Below are 23500 nucleotides of genomic sequence, written 5' to 3'. Positions count from 1 at the left end.
AAATGAAAATCTGGAACACAGTCACAGCTTATCATTAGTAACTAACTACCATTGAGGCCATAATCTCATTAATAAAGTAGAGTATTCCTGTGATGCCCTTAGCACAATCCATGATATATACGGTAACCTTCAATAAGTATCAACTGCTGCTGTTACTGCCACCACCTGCATTTTTAGGGTGGAAAGAGTCATACTTGATATACGTATGCTGATATGAATGGTCCATTTAAAAAACACACAGTGGAGACTGTGGTCGATTCCAAATAGAGAGAAAGATTAGTATTAATACGCCTGCTAGAAAACTTGGAAATGCTGGGAGTAATGACAGGTACCCTAAAGATGTGACAGGCCCCTCTCAAATCAGCTTACGCTTCGGTTAGAGACATAATGTCAACAATCCTGAACCAATAACAGATTAAATGTAGTTTGTTCATTTGCTCATTGGTTGAATAAGCAAACATTTACTGAGCACTGAATATGTGCTCAGAAAAGGAAGGGATCAGCTCGTGGTGCATCCTCTGAGGAGGCTTCAGCATGTAGAAGGGATTTTTAAGCAGGGAGATAAGCAGTGGGTGGTAAGTCCAGCAGGAGCAAAGATAGTTTGAGAATTGTGACAGGATACCCTGCGGTCGGTCGCATCACGGGAGGAAATTGTTTTGTCCTTACTTCTAAACCATAAAGAGCATTGTAAAAATAAACAAAACAAAACCCCTTCAGACCCTTTGATCCTAGCTGGCAGACTCTGTTGGAGCTAATTCACCAGCCTGCTGGTAAAGTGTGTATCATCGGGGTATGTTGAAGAAGCAGCTTCATCCAGGCAGCTGGGTCCTGAATGCCCTCTGACCCTGTGCACTCCCATTTAAGTCTTGCAGTTAAGGGCCTGAGCTGCTGGGATCCAAATAAAGATCAGAGGACCTGGCCTCTATTCTCAAGGACTCAAGCCAGTGTTGCTTGCAAGCGGATCACATATGGCTCAGCGTCTTTAAATCAGAAGTGGCTGTTTGTAGATGTGTGGAGTGAATGCTGCTGCTTTCCTTCACCATATTCGTCCTCTTTTGCCAAGATGTTTTTCCATCCTGTTTTTCTTAGAAGAGGTTAAATTTTAATTCTGCCGTCAAGTGTCCCTTCCCATGCTTGCGTATTCCCGGCGCTGGTTACGTAGAGGTTTCCATTCTGAGCTGCTAAAGGAGTAGTCACGTCAGCCTCTCTGGATCGTCTTGAACAGATGTTATAAAGTTTAATTCTAAGGATCAAATTTCTGCTTGACTTAATAGTTGTGTTTTTGTTTTATAGATTTTTCTCCTGCATCTTTTCTGTACTAACTATTGTGCTGCCCTGCCCCCTCTCTTTATACACAAATGTTATTAATTTGGGAAAAATACTTAAAGGTTCAAGGGAATTTAATGAGATCTGAATTCTTTTGTGAGGCAATTCATCTTTGTTAAAAGACAGGCTATATCATTTCCAAATTACACAGATTTACTGTTAGCTCTCAGGTACTTTTAGACAGCTTTTTCATTATCTTCTTCTCAGAGTTTTCTTTTTCCTCCCCTGTAGAATGATTTAGCAGTTTATTTCCCCTGATAAGCAACATTCTTCTAATTTACTAAAATACACTGTATGAAACATACTTTGATAAAAATCTGTGCGGGCCAGAAAGCTTTCCATTGATCATGGGGAAGGGTGTGTGCATGTGTGTGTGTGTGTGTGCGCGCGCGCGCGTGTGTGTGTGTGTGTGTGTACTCTCAACGGCACCAGCAATTCCTGGCTTCCTTCAAAGTATTTTGGTCTCTCATTTCAGCCACAATTACAAGTTCATCCGAAAATGATGACCGGAGTGGCTCCAGTTTGGAATGGAATAAGGACGGAAGCCTAAGGTTAGGGGTACAGAAGGGAGTGCTTCATGACCGCAGGGCAGATAATTGCTCCCCAGTGGCAGAAGAGGAGCCCCCTGGGCCAGCGGAGAGTGTGCTGCCCAAAGCCGAAGCCTCAGTTGGAGATGGTCCGGTCCCTTATTCTCAGAGCTCCAGCTCGCTAATAATGCCACGGCCCAACTCAGTTGCAGGTAAGGCCACGCCTCTCCCTGGAAGGGTGATCTCACTGGGTCTGAGGTGCCCCCTGCTCACTCTCTTCACTTGGGAATCTAATCCAGACACAGGCCGAATTTGTGATCATGGGTCAGGCCCTTACCTTTTGTAGGCCTTAGTTTACCCATCTGTAAACGTGAGGGTAAACATAAGGCTGCACTTAATGGTCTTTAAGTGACCCTCCCCCTCTGGAATTCTTTAAATCTAATATTTAGACTATATGGCTCTTTGTGTTTGAGGGAAGAAAGCACCAAAAACTCTGTGCTTGTTTTTTGTTATTTTGAGTCGGAGTTAATTGAGGATTTACAGCTTGGTCAATGGGAATTGTTGTTTAGAATGAGTTTGTTAATATTAGCTCAAAGAATTTCTAATCCAACTTTCAAACTAATTTTTTATAATTGAGGCCCATCACACAGATACGAGGTCCAATTTTTGTATAATTCAGTTTCAAGGGAGCTCATAGTTTAAAACATAAGCAGCAGGAAAGAGAGCTCTCCATCAAGGCAATGAAAATAGGTGAGACAGACGTGCCCTTCAGCAAGATGTGGCAGCCAGAGCTGAGAAGAGAATGCAGAAGTGGTGACTGGTGCTGGTTGACTGGTCAGTGAGTGGTTGTGAGGCAAGGAGACTAGTTCTCAGTGGGTGGGGAAGGGAACTCTGCCTCTGAGCTGTCGTGCCTGCTTTAAGCTCCCAAGTTTCTAAACTCAGTGCTCTTCTGTTGAATTTAGAAGAGGAACTTGTTTTGATCATCTTTGTTACCAATGAGGCCTTTAAATTTCTCCTCTGCCAAGGCCTGGACCCAGGATCTTTCTTCCTACATCAAAGGATTCCTCTGTGATTTTATATTGCTCCTTTGGGATGTGCCAGGCCGCTCTGGTTGTTATTGGGTGTGTTTTACAATGGAACTCTGAAACAGCTGATAAATAAATGGCCCTAATGGAAAAGTTCAGAGACACAACTCTTAATTCACTTTCAGAGGGATTTGGCGTGCCTGCCAGAGGGAAGTACTGAGAGCTTTATGCGTATTGAGTGATGATTCTTCCAGAAGCTTTTGTGTCCTCCCACCACCCTCCCACTATCTACGGCATAACATGTTGCACCCAAGGCATTTTAGACCATTTTTACCTGGATGTGATGAATGGTTCATTTGTATTATCTCAGGACTTCATAGCTTTATTGACTTCAACAAAATAGCAAACTCATATTCAATTTAATGAAGCTATTTCGAAATTAGGAAACACACTAATAAATTACCTTAACAGTGGTAAAAGGACCCCCTTCCGGGTTATGTTTTCTGCCTGATGTTCTTTTATGTGGTTTCCTGCCACGTGAAGTGACAGTGGGTATGAGCTGAGCGTTTTCGGGAGACTGCAGTGATTATAGAGCAGGCCTTTCTGATTTCTGCTGTGCTCATTCATTAGCATCTATGGATGCACTTGAACTGGACCTCCTGTGGAATTGGGAGGGTTTTACCTCTGGTGTTGAGCAGTGACTGCCCAGCCTAATGGGTTTGCTCATTTCTCCGTGTTGCATATTTTATAAACTAAAAACGTATTTTGGAAGGAAATAGGCAAGTGCCTTACATCATAGTATCAGTTCTGCTAACAAGCTGGGAGTCTGGTAGATTCTTCATTGCCCACCCTCTTACCCCTAAAGCTGAACCTCAGTTAAGAGGGAATGCCAAGATTTTTCAAGTATCATTGAAAAGAATAAAAGACTCAGGTTATAGACTCTATGCAGAGCTGTTTATCTAGGGATTAGAAGGCAGGCTGCTACAAACAGGGCAGTAGGCAACGCTCAGTGTTCGAAGGATTGAAGTAAAATGGGAAGGAGCGTATACTGAAATCTCTTGGAAGTGTTTGCATGTCAAGATCCACGTAAACACAGAGAAATTGCCATTTGATAGGAAAGGTATTTTGGTACATGAGGGCCGAGTAAGGACTAGCAGGTGAAGGAAGGGTGATGCCAGCTTCCTCAAGGGACATGGTTCCCCTGGGGGGTGAGGATATGGAAACAAGTTCCTAAGGCTGCCTGCCTGTACTGTCACAGAGCCTGTCACAAAGAACTGGAGTTGTCGCTTCAGTGTTAACTGTCTCGTACAGTGAAATTTTTTGGTCAAAGATTATGAAAGTAAGTTGGCCAGCTGTGGTGATTGTTTTGCTCTGCAGAGATTTTTCTTTGTAAAAGCATTTGTTGAAGTGGAATTGATTTAGAAAGCTGCAGTTAGGTTATTACTGTATATGCCACATCAAAATGTATGAAACAGACACCTTATTCCTTCATTAAAAAGCAGAGTGAGAAGCCTTTAAAATGATATCTTGGATAATCCAGAAGTTGGGTAATTGGGTTCTACCTATTTTAAAAAATATTTATTTATTTATTTATTTTGGCTGCACTGGGTCTTAGTTGTGGCACGTGAGATCTTCGTTGTGGCATCTTTGGTTGTGGCATGCGGACTCTTTTTTAAAAAGATATTTGAAGATTACTTTATTTTTTTATACAGTATGCTCTTATTAGTTATCTATTTTATACATATTAGTGTATATCTGTCAATCCCAATCTCCCAATTCATCCCACCACCACCACCCCCGACCCGCCCTGCTTTTCCCCCTTGGTGTTCATACGTTTGTTCTCTACATCTGTGTCTCAATTTCTGCCCTGCAAACCAGTTCATCTGTACTATTTTTCTGGGTTCCACATATATGCGTTAATATATGATATTTGTTTTTCTCTTTCTGGCTTACTTCACTTTGTATGGCTGTCTCTAGAGCCATCCACATCTCTACAAATGACCCAATTTCGTTCCTTTTTATGGCTGAGTAATTTACTCAGCCACATCATCTTTATCCATTCGCCTGTCGATGGGCATTTAGGTTGCTTCCATGACCTGGCTATTGTAAATAGTGCTGCAATGAACATTGGGGTGCATGTGTCTTTTTGAATTATGGTTTTCTCTGGGTATATGCCCAGTAGTGGGATTGCTGGGTCATATGGTAGTTCTATTTTTAGTTTTTTAAGGAACCTCCATACCGTTCTCCATAGTGGCTGTATCAATGTACATTCCCACCAACAGTGCAGGAGGGTTCCCTTTTCTCCACACCCTCTCCAGCATTTATTGTTTGAGGATTTTTTGATGATGGCCATTCTGACTGGTGTGAGGTGATACCTCATTGCAGTTTTGATTTGCATTTCTCTAATAGTGATGTTGAGCATCCTTTCATGTGCCCCTTGGCCATCTGTATGTCCTCCTTGGAGAGATGTCTGTTTAGGTCTTCCGCCCATTTTTTGATTGGGTTGTTTGTTTGTTTTTTTTTGATATTGAGCTCCATGAACTGTTTGTATATTTGGGGAATTAATCCTTTGTCTGTTGCTTCATTTGCAAATATTTTCTCCCATTCTTAGTTGCGGCATGTGGGCTTCTTAGTTGCGGCATGCGGGATCTGGTTCCCCCACCAGGGATCAAACGCGGGCCCCACCTGCATTGGGAGCATGGAGCCTTACCCACTGGCCCACCAGGGAGGTCCCTGGGCTCTACCTTGTGGACCCCCTGTTTTTGTCTTTTGAAATTCTAAGTGAATCACAGAACGCTGTGTTTAGTGTAGGAAATCAACAAGCAAAGTTACCAGCCAATTTTCTTGAAACTCTAACTGGTAATTGCCCTGGACTTAATGGTGTTTACCTTTGATAGGTTAATCCATGGTGTTTCAACAGATGTTTCCCTTTGCTCAGCTTAGAGAAGTCTCCCTGTGCTTCTCGCTCCACCTACTCCACCCCACCCCCTTTTCCCCCCAAAAAACCCTCTTTCCTGCAGCATCTTAAAATGTACCTCTCACCCAGATGTTAGACACAATGTATGTATGCAGTGAGTATAAATTAATTATAATTAATTTAACTGTAGAGATACTAGCAGTAGGTTTATTGCAGCATGAAATTATTGTTTCCTCTCTGATTTTTCTGGGCCCTGTATAGTGTTCAGGCTTTTGAAAGCACTTATTGTTAAATACCAGAAGCGAACTAATTTTTGTAGTGTCCGAGCATCCGTAGGCACGTGTGAGAGGACAGCACGTCAGCCTGGTCACCTGATCAGCTGGGTGGGCGTCTCCTGGGTGCGGTGCTGAGCAGCTGCAGCGTCACTGCTGCTCCTTTTCCAGCCACCTCAGTGGCTGTGATGATACCTTAGAAAGCAGAGGGAGCTGGCAGCTGGGGGCTTGCAGCCCTGCTGAGCAGTGGTCCATTTCAAAGCAGCATATTCATGTTTTAAATAGAGCTCTGGAGTTGCTGGGGCCGCTCTGTTGCTTGCTTCAGAGCTGAAGCTGTGGTGACTGGATACCTGAAAAGAGGCATTCAAAACCCCACTGTCTTCTGCCTCTGTGTCAAACTAGGGCTTTTTTGCGACCCTTTCTTTGGCATGCCCTTCATCGTCTCTTCTTCTTAAACCTGTCCATTGTTACAAGATTATGAACTGAATGTCATGTTTTGACGGGTTAGGGTGGAAAGGCAAACGGGAAACCTTTGGAGGCTGCAGGCGTCTTTGTGCTCTCCGGGGTTGAAGCAGCAGCCGGTCAGGCAGTCGTGGCTCTTCCAGCTCTAAACTGAACCAGCTTGTGGATTGTTCTACCTCAGCCTTCAACATGTGCGTTTATTCACAGTGAGGCGTGCTGAGGAGGGGGGCATTTGCAGAGGCCCGAGTCAGAGTCCCAGGTCCCAGGTGGGAACCTGGAAATATGTTCCAAGCTATATTATTATAGGGAGCCAGGGTGATGGTTGTGGTCCCTGCGGCCCTCTGAGAAGTTTCACATGCCCTGGTTGTGAAGGACCTGGAGAGGAGCTAGAGGTTGCCATTGGATTCCCATAATTTAGGCCCATTTGGACGTCCTGCATAAGGAGTTAGCTGAATCTTTCGAACAGGAAAGTTTTGTGTTGTGTATTGACATAATGTTTACGGGGTGTGTGAACAGGCTGTGGATATGCACTGAAGAAGCATCAGTGTGTGCTTTTTTTAGAGTCAAGGTGTCTGATCTTTCTCCATGGCCTGGGAAGGTGAGTAGGGCACATGGTCGATTGCCCTTTGGAGACTGCAGCAAGAGGGGACACATCATCACAGAGCCAGGCCATGGAGCCACGCAGGTGCCTGTTGAATGAAGGAATGAGAGGAGGCGGCGCTAACGGCGAGGAAGAAAAGGACCGAGGCCTTAGGAGGGGAAGTGAGGAAGGGCCTAGGTCGGGCAGATGGTCCTGGTCGGTGGTCGGCAGCTGTGCCAGAGCCCGTGGGGTAGCGAGAGGGTTTTCAGCAGGCAGATGGCCCAGCTTGACTTCTGTCCCTCCGGAGTTTGTTGCACTAATGATTTCACCAGTCCTTAGAAGACTTAGCCCTGGGGATATGAGTCCTTCTCCCCCGCCATTTACCCTCAAATGATAATCTGTATCTTATCATCCTGTAAGACAATCATATGTCTAGGATTGCCGGTACTTTATAATTGGACTACTTAACCCACAAACCAAATTAGGTTTATTTTTATTTAGATTTTTCTCATTGTGACCTAGGATGTGTATGTAAATAAGAGGAGGTTCCTTTTTTTTTTTTAAGGCAAAAACACGTACTGTATATTTGCTTTAAAGATTTGCTAAGAATTAACAAAATTATTTTGTACTGATTATTTTTATAATTGAACTGATGTATGCTTCAGTTAATGATCCTTAATACTTTTGAACAGGTAGCTATGTGCTATGAGTCTTATTGATTTGATCAGAGGTAAATGTGATTATTTTTAGAATTAAAAAATGCATACATAGATGTAATATAGTATAATATATAATCTATAATGTATACATAAAAATTTGAAGCTTTCTGATAAAGTCCACTCGGCTACTTTTACCGCCAAAAGCTGCCTTTTAGGGTTCTGAGCACTGTGGAATTGTCCGTGCAGAATCTGCTCACTTAGTTAACAAGGTTGGAATTCCAGCAACAGCAGGAGGCTCCCTGGAGCTGCAGAGAAGACAGGTCACCGTGCTGCGTGTTTGCAGTCAGTACTGAAGCTTTACTGAGTGACCCTCGATTGTCAGTTTTCTTCATATGATTTTTTGGTGAGGTCTGTCTCTTTCCAGAAGTAATGGAGACTCCTGGCAACCATATCAACGTGACTTTGACTCAAGAATGAGGAGCACTTAGTTTTGTCCACTTTTCAGTTAACGACATTGCTGGAAAAATTAACTGGGGTGGGCAAACAAAACCAAAATCACCCTGAAGTAAGTTTTGTTGAAAGCCTGAAATGAATTGCTTAGTAATTTATAATTTATAGTAGTTTGGGTATGATATTAAACTCAACTTTGAAGAGACTAAACTTCAGTTTAATATTACAGCGACGAGCTCAACCAAATTGGAAGATCTGAGTTATTTAGACGGACAGAGAAATGCTCCCCTTCGGACATCAATTAGGTTACCGTGGCACAATACGGCCAGAGGCAGGGCACAGGAAGTTAAAGGTATTTATCTTTGCATCCGCTGTGATCATGGCTATGATGAGCTCATTCACTAAATACGGAAAGTCTGTGGTAACCAGCATTCAAGCCAGCTGTTTTAAAAACATGCTATGAAGTGTGTATGTGAAAAGTTTATCTTTTAGTAAGGTGTGCTAGGAGGCCATCCTTAACAGTTTTGGGGCTTCTTCCTTATACTATGTGATTAACTTGCTTCTGGAGTTGAAAAACTATTCTGCAATACGTTGTTTTGAAGTGAGGAGTCCTTTAACACTCACTAGATTTTTTTGGTCATCAACAAAGAATCGGCTTTGTTACAGTTCCTTGGGCTGTATGGGCCACCTCCTGCTTCTTCTACCCGTAGTGCACAGTTGGGTGGCCAATAATCTCACCATAAGGGGCGCAAAGCACCACCACACCCTGATAAGAGCTGGGACTCTGTCTCCAGGGAAAATGCATTTCCATTTTATTCCTATAGGAGTGGAAGAAACATGTCTTAAGTACTGTTTCAGATAAACTGATGAGACATTGTTTGGTCCCTTCACCACTTTCTCTAATCCTCTGTGTGTCTCTCTTGAGTCATGAAAATAACTTAGAAACATGAAAGGACTAGAAAGTCATTTGAATAGGACCCTTTGTAAGGCCAATAGGGTACGATAAATGAGGTATTAGGAAGTATTACTAGAACCAAACTGGTAATATTAATACTTCCAGATCTCTTGTGTTGTAAAACTAAAGTCTGTGCTAAAAGTAACATACAAGCAATGATAAACTGAGTTTTTTAGTGTATAAAATTATGTCATTCTTCTAAAATAATGATCTTTTCTTTTTTCTAAGCACGATTTGCTCCCTACAAGCCGCAAGACATTTTGTTGAAACCCCTGTTGTTCGAAGTACCGAGCATAACTACAGACTCTGTGTTTGTGGGAAGGGATTGGCTCTTTCACCAGATAGAAGAAAACTTGAGGAACACAGAACTGACAGAAAACAGAGGAGCAGTGGTTGTTGGAAACGTGGGCTTTGGGAAGACAGCGATCATTTCTAAGTTGGTGGCACTGAGCTGCCACGGAAGCCGCATGAGGCAGATTGCTTCCAACAGCCCCAGTTCATCACCCAAAAGTATGTCCCTGTTTAACTGCTTGTCTAGTTTATTATATTACTGTAAGATAGATGGAGGAAATTGCTGTTTGGATAGACATAAATTCCCCATTTTCCTCAAGTTGTCCCCGCTGCTGTATCAGGTTTGCGACTGTATGCTGGAGAACTATCAATATTTATCTCTTATGGTCCTCTGCAGCTATAACCTGGCTTGAGACCAGCCCTCCCTGGTGTTCTCCCAGCTGTCAGACCTGTCCCCCTCTTGATGTGGGCAGTGAGGCCTGATCAGATGCTCTGGGGAATTCAGGGTCCTAAAACTGAGTGGGTTAGACTTCTGGCACAGCAAGCCAGAAGGAGTCTGCGCAGAATTCGTTCACACGCTGTTTTCCACAGCCTTTGTCTTCTATGTCAGATTTACCAAAAGTATAAAAACCTAAAATCAGAAGGAGTAGCCAAATAGTTGACTATTCTTAGCTTACTTTATATGTAAAAAAAAGAAAGTGTCTCTAACATGGTAAACAGGGACAAGTGAGCCAGGAAAGGTTTTTTTGTTTTTTTAAACCAAAAGGAATGTAATAAAGGAAACCAGAAACAGCAGTTCTCCTGGGAGGGCACCTGGATGGTGGAAGACAGGGCTGAGGGGGAGCCTTGTATCCCCATTTGGGCTTTTGCATTTGTTACCATGTTCACTCATTACCCGTTAAAATACTTTCTGGGTCCGACCAAGAAGTATGTTCAATATTCCACCCTATCCTTGTTGTAAATAATGAAACTAGTCTCTCTGCTACAGCTTCAGATTCCTCCCAGGATCTTCCTTTCACTCCATTGCTTTCACCAAGTTCTTCTACAAGTGGTATCAATGCAGCTAAATCCCCCCCTGGGTCTGGGTCTGATACTCCAGAGAACCAGAGACCAAGAGAGGATGCAGTGAAATACCTCGCTTCTAAGGTAATCTGCTCCTGATCTATGGGAGCCTTCCAAAGAGAGAGGTTTGCTAGTTTGCCTTTTGAGAAATGAATTTTAAAAAGGGATCTTAAAACAGAGACAAGAGTTGCTTAATGCGAAAGTGTAGCTTTTGATAAAATTGTGTTAGAGTACGCCAGATAAAAGGTATTAATGAAAATTAGTATCTTAGGACACTGGCAGTAGACTTTTATTCCTCCTAAACAGTGGATTGAAAGAGTTCCTCAAAGCAGCCAGAGGTATCATTGCACTTGCCACAAATCCATCCTTATAAGCATGTGTCCTCCTTCATTTCGTATGAGAGCAGGAGATTGGGAGCCTTTTAACCCAGTGACCCAGGGCTCCGCCCCACCTGCGCTCTGTTGCCTAGAGCCCTTGGATCCAAGTGTCTTTCTGTCAGAGGTGTTTTGTGATGTTGTAAGAGACTTGGCCAACTTTCCCTTCCTAGATTCATGGTCAGTCATGATCCTTCTGAAATTTTCTATCTGCTTGACATCTGGCAGAGGTTCATAAGCTGCCCTCCTGCATTGAAGTGGTTACACCTCTCATTCCTGGTGAGCCACTTGGGTCTCCTGGGGCAGCAGTGGCGTGAGTTGGTGGAGCTGGAGAACCACCAGGGGTGGACAGCGGTGAGAAGCATCTAGCAAGGAAAGCCCCTGGGGTGAGGTTGATGCAGGGGAACTGAAAGGAAAGCTCCTCTGCCCCAGATCCCTTCTCCTCGCTTCTGCTTCCCAGATGAGGGCCGTTCCTCACCCGGCATGGGCAGCCCTGATGCCCTGACCACTGATTCGGGGCAGTCCTCTGGTCATGAGTGGGTGATCTGAGATGAGGGCTGTAGTGCAGACTTCAAAGCCACACCGTGACAGTGATTTTTCAAACCACTTTGTGACCTAAAATGTGAAATACATGTTACACTAAACACCTGATACTCACACACAGCATCACACACCCAACTGAAGAAAAAGCATTGTAAGACTACACTTATTCTTACATCCTATAAAATTCACTGTATTAAATTAAAAAAAGAAAAACTTTTATGGCTCCAAATTGGTTTCATCACCCACTGTTGGATTGCCAAACACCATGCTAGGTGGACTGTGGTACTAGCTCATTGGTGGTTCGTACAAGCTCACAGGTCCTCTTGCGTTGCAGCTAATCTCTTTCCAGGTGAGAGGCGAAGAGCTGTCAGCTTTCCTCTGAGTGTCGATGATAAATTTAATCAAAACGAGAAGTCACAGGGCAGTTCCAAATTGGCCACATCTACTCTTGCCACTTGCTTTTTAAGAGTCTACAGACCAGGAAACGAATCCCAGATATTCCATTGACTGTCTCTCACCCTGGCGAGTCATTCAACCTGTCTGTCTGCTGCCCTCACCTCTGAACCGTAGCTAGTGGTTCTTGTCCTACTTATGTAGGGGTTGTAGGGCTGAGTGGGACAGCAGTGTCGCAAACCCTTCTGAAAAACATAAAGCACTTTACATGAGTGTGTTTTGACCTTTTTCACCCCCCTTACCTTGTACGTATATGCCTCCATTCATCCTCGTTTGGGAAAGTCTCAGATTCTTCATTGATCGGCAGTGTGCCTCTCCTCTCGACAGTGCCGCATTTGGCACTTCCCTGGGGGTCTCTCTCATGAATAGCCTGTTGCCACTTCAAATCCATCCCAACAAAAAGGATCCTCTCAGTGCTTGGGCAGGACCCTCCCTCCTCCTATGTGTCCCTTCACAAGATAGGCAGGAATTTGGTAGTGTCTGATGTTGATCCTTCAGACAGTGTTGCTGTTGAAGTTCTCCATGGTGTCGCTGGCGGCGGCCCTCCTGCCAGGGAGAGGAAGCAGCTGTGACTTGAGAGCCTGGCTTTCATTGCCACCAATTTTATCTGCTTTTTGGGGGCCGCACATGAGTTCCCCAAGGAGATGCTGCTGTTTTTGAAAACAGAAATGTAGTGAATATGGTACTTGTGGATGTCGAGAATGTCGGGATTGCTTGGAATTGTTTCAAGCCAGGGTAGGCTTTAAGTTTTGTGAATGACTTTTATGAGTTTATATTCAATACAGAGTAACTTGTGCTGATCTTACTGCCAGGCAAGACGGACTTGTGGCTGCAAATAAAAGTTGGCCTGAAATTTGCCAAACTTCAGAATTCCTTCCAAAGTAAAGGGATAACTGAATCAATTAAGCCAAATAATGACTCAGTCTTGGGGAATAGAAGCAACGTTTCTTGTTATCTTGGAGAACGGGAAAATTGCATCCCTGATGGAGAGCCTGCAAGGTGCCGTGTGAAGAGGACGAGGCGATGCTGACCACTCTGCTTCTTCTGCAGGTCGTGGCCTACCACTACTGCCAGGCCGACAACACCTACACGTGCCTGGTGCCCGAGTTCGTGCACAGCATCGCTGCTCTGCTCTGCCGGTCCCATCAGCTGGCCGCCTACCGAGACCTGCTGATAAGGGAGCCCCAGCTCCAGAGCATGCTAAGCCTCAGGTCCTGTGTGCAGGACCCAGTGGCCGCTTTCAAGAGGGGTGTGCTGGAGCCGCTCACAAGCCTGAGAGACGGTACCTCCCAGCAGCCACCCGTGTCCTCCCTCTCCCCAGGACAGTCCTCAGAAGCGGGGTGGGGGTCCACTTGACTCTGGGGTACGAGTGAAGGGGACCCAGGGAGGATGTGAGTACATCTCTCCTCCCCTTCCTCAGAACCGTCTCCCCAGGGCTCCTCCTGGCTCCACTCCAGATGGCCTTGTTTTAAATTTTATCTCTCTAGTGAGAATTCACTCCGCGGTTGAACATTTCCGAAGTAGCTAATTTGTAACCATAGGTTACTTAGATGATTTGCTGTCTAGGAACTGCTGTCTGCATATTTTGCACTCCTAAGGCGCAGGGGTGTAAGTTGATTGTTTGGGGAACTTGCCGGCATGTTTTTCCAGGGGCCTCTGCTCAGTTGAACCTGAAGCTGTTTCTAGAAGTGTCCGTTTGGTTTTTTTGCCCTTGAATCTTCTCCACAGTAGGGGCGTTAGTGCTATTCTGGGCCTTTGACTTTCCATCTTCCCTCCCCCCTTTTGCTCTTCACCTTTTGAGCTAGTTTACCTGCCTACGTAGCACTTCTGCCAGATGGTGCCAGAGAGAGGGAATTGAAACAGATATGTCATCATTGCACCTCATCCCTGGGCAGAAAGTTGGCACTAATGAATAGAAAACTAGATTCGGGCTTGGAGGAGTCTCTGCAGCAGAGTTCTCGCCTCCATTGGCTGTGTGCCTCGGACGGGATGCTTTGCCCTTTGAGGGTCAGATTTCCTCGCCAGAATCCATCCAGGGAGCTCTAGCGGGGGTTGCAGGGTGGGGAAACCTAGAGTCTTTGGCAGGTTTCATCTCGGTCCGTGTTGGTTATCTTTGCTGTAGCTCTCCCCAGTGACAGGAGTTTTTGAAGAGCTAAGTGTATCATATACATGGGTGAGATTCTGCTGATGTGTGTAATACAGTACGTTTCTGAAAACTGTTTGGTGAGAATTGGTTTTCTTTAGGCTCTGCGCTCTGGTTTTCATTACAAATTTAATAGAAAGTATGCTTCTGTGAAAACCATTTCTTCTGCCATATGTAAACCTTTTTAGTTTTCCCTTACACTTTAAATTGTGCATTAAAATACACTGGGTGGTGCTATCTTATGGAAATGTATAATTTCCTAATTAAAAAAAATTATTTTCTCCTTTAGAGCAGAAAATTCCTGAAGAAGAATACATTATTTTGATAGACGGTTTAAACGAAGCTGAGTTTCATAAACCTGATTATGGAGATACACTTTCTTCATTTATTACCAAGATTATTTCTAAATTCCCTGCATGGTTGAAGTTGATTGTGACTGTAAGAGCAAATTTTCAGGTAAAAAAGAGTTCTCATATGTCTTTCCAAGACCCCAAACCCCAATTTTACAGTTTTTACAATTACAATTTTAGATGAATACTAACAGCTTAAACTATTGTAAACCATTTAGCTGCTGAATTGAAAACTGTATTAGAGCTTTGAAATATTAGTGCACAGAGCTCTAAACAGGAAAACTCTGACCTTTTTACCCCCAAGGCACATTTATCAAGATGTCAAGTGAGTTCCTTATTATCATCAAGCTGTACTTGTGCTTCTAAAATAGAAGTGTCTCGCCCTGGTTCACCATAACTCAGTTTGGGGGGCTCTTTGAGGCGCCTGGCTAACAGGTCTACCAGAGTTTAAAGTTATTCCTGCTTGTAGTTATTTGTTTGGGTTTGTAGTGGGACTTTGTTTTTTGGGTTTTTTTGTTTGTTTGTTTGTTTTAATGAAGGGAAAAGGGAGGGATGAAGGAGAAAGATTTTTAAGGCCTATTCTGAATAAAAGCCTAGTTTTTCATAAAACTTAGACATGAGGTAATGCTTGCAGCGAGATGAAGAGTGTTTTTTTTTTTTTTAAATTCTCTTCCTCATCTGTCCCCTCATTTAAACCCTAAAATTATATCTTAACAGCCATTGACTCCTTCCCTCCTATCCATTTTTAGTAAAGACGCGAGACATTAGATTCTGATCTTTTCCCTTTTGGGATGATATTTATTTTAAAATAGCATTTGGGTTCTTTCTTTCCTCCTTAAAAGTAGAATTAGACCTCATTCGAACTTGGTGTTTGTTTTTATGGACGTTTGATCCATACACTTTTCAGTCATTTTTCACACAGCGAGCAGGATCTGGCAGTCAGCAGCACAGAAGCAGGAGTCCTGTGTTTTACATGCGAGCTGTGTAAGTTTTCAGAGGCTCCGTTAGCATCTGTGTAAAATGGGGGAGGGGTGCGGTAATTGTCCTCAGCCTGTCTCCTACGACTGTTACATTCATTGAGGATGTGTACTTAGCTACTTCACAAATGATAGAGGGATTAAAAAAAAAACTCATCTCTGCTGTTAGGTGTCAGGACAATGCTTATCTGTGGGATGGCAAAGGGACACGGGGCTTCTGGGAGCTGGCAATGTTCTTTGTCTACCTGCTGGTCCCACAGGTATATTTGACTTTGTGGAAGTGACTGACACTGTGCAGTTAGGATTTGTGCACCTCTGTGTATCACACTTCAATTTAAGTTTGCCAGAAAACGGCAACTACAAAAAACCAAAATGACAGTGGGCTCTACGAATGTCCAGCAGCTTGGTTACGGCAGGCTGTCACTGGAGCCCAGCCTGGGGGCAGTTTCAGATGTCCCAGTTGGGTTATGCAGCCCCAGTATCTAATGCACAGTGAAGGATGCCTCTTGTCTGGCCATGGTCTTAGACGTACGGCATTGGTTTGTGTCTGTCCTTGTTATTATAAGCAGTTGCACAGTGTAAAGATTATGGGTATCAAGTCACCTGGGGGTCTCACTGCCCCTTTGCTGGTGCAGCCAGGCCGCCGCCATCTGCTTGAGGCTCTTCCATCTCTCTTGGCTCTGCGTCCTCGGATGAGGACCTCAGGAAAGCCTTTTCTGATTTGATCTCGCATCAGGAATTTCTTTCACATAAGCCTTTTATCTTCAGTTTATCCTATTACATGTTTTAATACAAAACAATGAGTCCCTGCAATCCGTGAAAATCCTTCTTGAAAGGAAACCAGTGGATCTGGTTTGAAATGCAGCTGACGTGAAAAAGAAAGCTCTGTGGAGTGGCACTGGGCGTCTCATTCTTTTGCAGGAAATCGTCAGCAAGCTGCCATTCATCAAGCTGTCCTTAGATGACTTCCCAGACAACAAGGACATCCACAGCGACCTGCACGCCTACGTCCAGCACAGGGTCCACAGCAGCCAGGACATCCTCAGCAACATCTCTCTGAATGGCAAGGCCGACGCCGCCCTCATCGGGAAAGTGAGCAGCCACCTGGTGCTGCGGAGCCTCGGCTCCTACCTGTACCTCAAACTCACCTTGGACCTCTTCCAGAGGGGACACCTGGTCATCAAGAGCGCCAGCTACAAGGTGGTACCCGTGTCGCTGTCTGAGCTCTACCTGCTGCAGTGCAACATGAAGTTCATGACCCAGTCCGCCTTTGAGAGAGCGCTGCCCATTTTAAACGTGGCCCTCGCATCCCTCCACCCCATGACAGACGAGCAGATCTTCCAGGCGATTAATGCCGGCCACATCCAAGGGGAGCAGGGCTGGGAGGACTTTCAGCAGAGGATGGATGCCCTCTCCTGCTTCCTCATTAAGAGGCGAGACAAAACCCGCATGTTCTGCCACCCGTCCTTCAGGGAGTGGCTCGTGTGGAGAGCAGATGGTGAAAACACGGCCTTCCTGTGTGAACCCAGGTATGACGGGCAGCTCTGTGCAGGGAGTCTGATGTGTGACTGGGGAAGGGATTCCAAACGCTAGTTGTGTTCTTTAACAGAAAGACAGTACAGCATGAATAATTCAGGAAGGGTGATGGAAAATTCTCTCTGCTGCTACAACAGAAGCTTCCTTCCTTTAATTGCTGGAATTTTAGGACTCCTCAGTACATTTGGACGAAAGAGAAGCTCGGCAGTGCCCGGGCCATATTTCTCTGGTGATTCTCTTCTAGATCCCTGCCCCCTTGCACATGGGTCACCCGTGGGAGAGTGTGGCATTAGCTGCAGGGAACAGCCGGCTTCCTTTGAGCCTGTTCACGGCTCAGTTTCTTCACCGGAGGGTCTGTGGACTGTCTCGCATCCTCGGTGCTGCCACTCCCCGCCACCCCTTGAGCTTGTGGCATCTTGTCCCAGAGATCTGATGTGTCTGTGGGCCCAGAGGGCAGCACAGCCATCACGTCTGGCCTCCTCGTTTTGCATTTGTGTTCTGCACTATGTAACAGACTGGGATTTGGGGTCGGGAGGATTCAGGTTCGGAGCTCAGATGCCCCACTTACAAGATGGCGATGGGGCACCTGCATCCGGGGAGTCAGAGGTTCCACTGAGGCTTTGCAGCAGGGCTGGGCCAGGATGCAGGTCTCCTCTCCACCCAGGGGAGGAGATGGGTGGGAAGCCTGCCTGCCCTGTGGCATATAGTGCCAGTCAGGGTGAAAGACTGGGCGCTTCAAGGTGCAAACGCTCTCAGTAAGGGTGTGTTCATGTCCGTCACCTCTGCCTGGCCCTGGCCTTGGCCGACATCATTGCTGTCTTTCTTTTTTTTGTTTTTTGGCTGCATTGGGTCTTCACTGCTGAGCGCAGGCTACTCTTCGTTGCCGTGTGTGGGCTTCTCATTGCAGTGGCTTCTGTTGTTGGGGAGCACGGGCTGTATGTGCGTGGGCTTCAGTAGTTGTGGCACGTGGGCTCAGTAGTTGTGGCTTGCAGGCTCTAGAGCGCAGGCTCAGTAGTTGTGGCGCACGGACTTAGTTGCTCCACGGCGTGTGGGATCTTCCCAGACCAGGGCTCGAACCTATGTTCCCTGCATTGGCAGGTGGATTCTTAACCACTGTGTCACCAGGGAAGTCCATCATTTCTGTCTTGAATGGCTTCTGCCCTCTGTGAGTCAGAAATGCTCCCAGCCTCGTGTAAGAGGTCTGACAAGCTGCTAAAGCGTCTGCTTTGGGCTGGACTGGACCTTGCATCAGATGCTGGGGCCAGGGATGAAATGAATATGCACTTGTGAGCTGCACACTCCCTTCCTTCCATGACTGTTGACTTAACATTGACACACTAGGTCTAGCAGCTCTTTTCATGTTGTGGATAAGGTGTTTTCTTAGGCAACACTGGGTTAAGAGTTTATTATCTTTTGAACCTGCTTTGGGGCTATAAACTGTAAGTTCCAGGTTATTTAGCCAGACCGTAATAACTAGGTGAAATGTGTGCTGTGACATGTTTAGCCAAATCAGATAATTTTCTAGGAGGATAGGGAGTTGGAGGCCAGCCTTGCTGACATAAGATAGATGGGCCTGGCTTGGCCTGTGGGCATAGTCGAGCAGAAGGAGGTGTTGTATGTAGGTCACACTGAGGTGTTAAGCTTCAGAAACTAGGAATGGCGTTGCTCTTAGAGTGGGTAAGAAAGGCATGGGCGGCTTTGGGTTTTAGCAGTTTGAGTTTATGGGGTTGGTGGTGAGGTTCTGAGGCAGGTGGGGTCTAAACGGTTGGAGGAGAGGTTGGCGTTGAAGATCTGGCATCATTGATGGAGAGGCAATGGTGGGATGTAGTGAGGAAGTGCAGTGAGAGGAAAGGGAGCTCTGGACTTCTGGGACAAGGAGAAGGATTGCACGGAAGGAGGTGAGGGGAGTATGTGCTGCCAAGAAGTGAAGGAAGGTGAGGATGAAGGGGAAGCCATTGGCTTTTCATTGTGGGAGGAGGGTCCTAGATCCTTAGGAGATTCCTTCCATTGGGTTGTGAGGCGTGAAAGAGGAGAGAGCTAATGTCCTGGCATGGAAAGTGGAAGGGTTGAGAGGTTTCGGGTAGTTTGAGGGTGGGGAAGGGTATTGGTTTATGTTTTTAACAATGCAGGGGATTGGGACGTTGTTGGAAGCATCATTGAGACAGCATGGGGAAACACAATCAGTGAAGAGGGAGAAATTGGAAACACAAGGGAACGGGGTCAGCTAGCCTCCTCTGTGCTCCCATTGAGTCCATTCACAGTGCCGTTCCAGCTGGATTTTGTCTTGTTTACGTGTCTCCAGTCCAGTTGCTGAGACCTCCTCAGGGCAAGGACCTCGCGTTGTTCCCCGTGGGATCCCCATCATTAAGCCATGATGCTGGTTATAGGGGGATGTAACGCACAAATGAATGAATGAGAAATCGGGTTACGGTGATGAAGAGCATAGAAGGCACTCACGTTGCATAGACTGTGGTCAAATTCTGCACAGTCGTTACCACCTGTTTGATCTTGGGCACCTCATTTACCTGTCCAGGCCTCTGTTTCCCCATGCAAACGAATTGGAGCTCATAAGACATAGTGATTCACAGGGTTGAACAAGTTAATGAAATAATTTAGTTAACTTTCTGCATCTGGCACGTAGTAAAAGCTTGATATGTATAAGCTTCAGAAAATGAGCAGACTCGTAAGTGCAGGTAGACTTAGAAGGGGGCACATGATCCCAGGGCCAGGAAAGAAGGACGTCAAGGTAGATGGGATGTAGAGGAGTGCAGGTGCCCAGTGACTGCATGGTGAATTGTCTCCTTGGGGAGGTGGGAAGCCACGTGCTTAGCTCAGAGCACTGGACACCTTTGGCCCAGCCACTGAGGGCTGCGTGATCGTCACCCGCAAGGGCCAGCCAGCCACAGTACTTGGCATGTCCTTGTGTTGGACGCAGATGGCATGGCCACAGAGCCGGCAGACTGGGAGACTGAGGATAGCTGAGCCCGTGGGTGGGAGAGTGGCCCTGACTAGAGTGATGTGGGACTAGCCCATGGATAGGGACCAGGTAGGGCATGGAGCACTGGAAGGTGGCAGGGAGTGTTTTCCACGGGAGCAAGGGAGGCTCTCATCTGAGAGGGGAAACCGAAGCCTGAGGTCTGGGAGGTAGTGTGTGTGAGGGAGCACAGGGTATGTGCTCTAGACCCTGACAGGACGCGAGGCAGGACACTCAGTGGCAGTGTGGTCTTAAATGTCATGCCTTCCCCTGCAGGATAAAAAGCAATCTCGTGGTTTCCACCTGCCCTGATTTCCTCGTCTGTAACATGCTTTATACGTGATACGAGAAACAGGCAAGCATCTGGATAGATAAATATGATTTAAATGATGAATGCTTTTAATCCTCTAGATCTGCGACTACTAGAAAACACATTTAGAAGAATGTTTTTCTTTTTCACAGTTTATCTTTTCCTCCACAACTAGTTGCTTTTCCTCAGCAAAACAGCACTTCAAAGTTTGTCAGGTTAATAGAAATGAAAATAATTCACCCTGCACAGAGGTCACTGCTGTGACCTTGGAATAAGCAGCCCTTAGCATCTTTTCCAAACAGATTGGCTCAGACAAAGGCATGGAGTCCACAGGAGACAGAATGAGTCCTACAGATGTAGAGGGGGAAAATGGGTAGGATGGCTCCTTCATGAGAGGGTTAGTTGGGGGATTAATTGGTGGTGTCAGTTGAATGTCTACCCTGTGCCCAGACGCAGCAAACCTACTCATACAGCTTAGCTTTTTTACCCCTACAAGGAAGGATCTGTGTTCCATTCAAGCCAAGAATTCTAGGTGTTTCTGATCATGAGCTGTTGCTGTACATGGCCTGGTTTTTCTTTCCCTTCCATTGTAAGGCCTTGTCCTTTGGCCCAGGTCTGTCCCCAGTGGTGATTGTACTGAGGGGAGGCCTGAACCTCAGGTCCAATGACGGTTCTGCTCCATTTGTCCACTTGCGCATCTGTCCTTCATCCGTCCGTCCGTCCATCCATCCAAGAAATGCGTATTTGCGTTCTTACTGAGTCTTGGGCATTTGCTAGGTTTTGTGGCTATAGCTGTGACTTAGACAAGACCCTTAGTCACATGGAGTTTACGTTTTTGTGCAGACCTAAATCAACAAATAGACTGATGAGAGAGTGATGGAGGATGAACAGGGGGCGGGTGGTTCCATCTTCAAAGACCTGCCCTGTCCAGAGGCTTCTCTCTGAGTCACTCCGCAGAGATAGAGGAAGCCTGAGAAAGCCCTTAAAATGACTTGAGGAATAAACAGCCTTGACCATCTTCTGTGAAGAAGCAGCTTTCCACCCGTTTTGTTTGGTGATGCTGAAGCACCAGGAGAACAGTTCAGGGGTCGAGGGGCGATGTTCGCCCCGAGGGCCTGCAGAGAGATGAACTCGGGTCTTTGGTTACCAACCTGTGTGTTTCTCGTCCTAGGAACGGGCATGCTTTCCTGGCATTCATGTTCTCGAGACAGGAGGGCAAGCTGAACCGCCAGCAGACCATGGAGCTCGGCCATCACATCCTGAAGGCACACATTTTCAAGGTGAGACCCACACCACTGCAGGGAGTAGCCCTCCATGAGCCTCACTCCCAGCACAGCCTCCTCCCTAAAAGTAATTGTTCTCGCTCAAGTGTGTATCTACCGCTATGATTAAATTTTACTTTTTCCCTCTCTAAATCTTTTCTTTTCACTTAAAACTTCCACGTCATTCATTCCCTTTGTTTCCTTGTTATTTAGTTGTTGAACCAGATTTCGTGGCCTGTGTAGTTTCATACCACCTGGATTTTCTGATTGTGTCCTTATTTCTTGTGGCCTACGTTAACGTGTTCCTCTTTCCTCTGGATTTTTTTATCATTTGGTATTTATATTGAGCGGCTTAATCAGGTTCAGGTTTGATCCCCACCCCCTCTGCTCCACCGGGTGTCACAATTACTTTATACAGGTAAACCTTGTTTTATTGCACTTTGCTTTATTGTGCTTGGCAATTTTTTTTTTTTTTTTTACAAATTGAAGGTCTGTGGCAACCCTGCGGTTGAGCTAGACTTTCGGAACCATTTTTCCAACAGCATTTGCTTACTTCATGTCTCTGTGTCACATTTTGGAAATTCTTGCAATATTTCACACTTTTTCATTATCACTTGTGGTGGTGATATGTGATCAGTGATCTTTGATGTTACTACGATGACTTACCGAAGTCTCAGATGATGGTTAGCGTTCTTTAGCAATAAAGTATTTTTAAATTAAGGTATGCACATTGTTTTGGACAATGCTACTGCACACTGAATAGACTACAGTATAGTGTAAACATAACTTGCATGTGCACCAGGAAACCAAAGAAATTGCATGACTCGGTTTATTGCTGTGGTCTGGAACCAGACCCACAGTATCTTCGAGGTCTGCCTGTTAGCGTTAAAATGCTCTGTACGTCTGTATAAGGTTTCTAGTGTCAGGGTGCGTAGCATGTGTGCTTGGTGTGATGCCATGGGCCACGATTGGTCTCTTCCTTCATTAGGGCTTCCAGATGGCGATATTCTAACATTTATTCTTCCTTTAATTGATTGGAGAACCTCTGTAAAGAGAAACTTTCTCCTCATCTGCCCCCCCCCCCCCCGTTTCCCCAGGCGTACAGTTGATGTAGGCTAGTTCCTCAACCCTTGGCTTTAGGGCGGGAAGGCTCACAGGTTCAGGCCTTTTCTGTGTGCACAGCTTTTGCCCCGCGTTCAGCAGGGACCTGCGCCCTCCCGGGCACACCTGCTTTCAGACTCACACTGCAGGTGGGAAAGGAGACCTTGAAGCTGATTTGTCGCTGTTGCTTCCAGGGCCTCAGTAAGAAGACTGGAATCTCTTCAAGCCATCTGCAAGCCCTGTGGATTGGGTACAGCACCGAGGGGCTGTCTGCCGCCCTGGCCTCCCTCAGGAATCTCTACACTCCCAATGTGAAGGTAAGTGACCCTCTGCTGGGAGGGCCAGAGCCCCCTGCCCCCCTGGCCACTGTTGCTCCAACAGTCCTGCTCTCCCCAACACTGGCTGGTGGCCAGAGAAGGCTGGGACGCTACTACTAAAGATGCTGTTTCCCGATGGAAAGCACACAGACCCGAATGCTCTGTTGCCGGTTCTCCTCTACAAGTTTAGCTTTCACTGGGGCAGGAAGGAGGTGGGTGGTCAGGGGCTGCTATGTGAGCATGCGGTGACTGTTTCAGAGTGGATGAGATAAGGGAAGCAATTCACAAAGGAAACCAAAGGTCAGAGGAAACCCTGGTCAGATATCCAGGGAAAATGGACTTTTAGGACGTCCTGGTTTCAGATCTGGACTATCTCTTTATGGTTCGTAGGAAATTAAGCACTGATGAGCAACACAAAGTGGTGGGCACACAGAGGGAAACTCTTACTAAAGGTTTTGTGCACATGTGTATTGATGACCACGGAAAGCGTAGCAGGGTCTGCCCGCTGCTGAACCAAGAGCTTCCTCACTCTTGGTCAGTGGCTATCATGTCACAACGTTCTGCTGAGCTTTTTAGGATAGATTTTCCCTCCTCGTTTAGTGCAGTCTAAGAGTCTGCAGCACACAGAGGCCGA

The 23500-nt window shown here is 45.9% G+C and overlaps 1 protein-coding gene across 7 annotated transcripts in view; it reads left to right on the top strand.

The window, feature by feature from the left end:
• Positions 1 to 23500, top strand: part of TANC1 (tetratricopeptide repeat, ankyrin repeat and coiled-coil containing 1) — a 230222-nt gene that overhangs the window by 165471 nt on the left and 41251 nt on the right. For 6 of the 7 annotated variants that reach the window (XM_029225497.1, XM_029225499.1, XM_029225498.1 and 3 more), the window contains 9 exons: positions 1802 to 2065; positions 8448 to 8570; positions 9402 to 9683; positions 10453 to 10610; positions 12947 to 13178; positions 14329 to 14495; positions 16288 to 16895; positions 21358 to 21466; positions 22744 to 22866. In XM_029225497.1, coding sequence (XP_029081330.1) covers positions 1802 to 2065; positions 8448 to 8570; positions 9402 to 9683; positions 10453 to 10610; positions 12947 to 13178; positions 14329 to 14495; positions 16288 to 16895; positions 21358 to 21466; positions 22744 to 22866 — 2066 coding nt within the window. The remainder of the gene's footprint in view (positions 1 to 1801; positions 2066 to 8447; positions 8571 to 9401; positions 9684 to 10452; positions 10611 to 12946; positions 13179 to 14328; positions 14496 to 16287; positions 16896 to 21357; positions 21467 to 22743; positions 22867 to 23500) is intronic. The other variant, XM_029225500.1, reaches the window with a different exon arrangement.

This window comes from Monodon monoceros, unplaced genomic scaffold, assembly GCF_005190385.1.
Source record: "Monodon monoceros isolate NGI ecotype Baffin Bay Population unplaced genomic scaffold, NGI_Narwhal_1 Super_Scaffold_16, whole genome shotgun sequence".
Lineage (NCBI taxonomy): Eukaryota > Metazoa > Chordata > Mammalia > Artiodactyla > Monodontidae > Monodon > Monodon monoceros.
The sequence above is the reverse complement of the archived record's forward strand: the minus strand, read 5'-3'. Positions and strand labels throughout refer to the sequence as shown.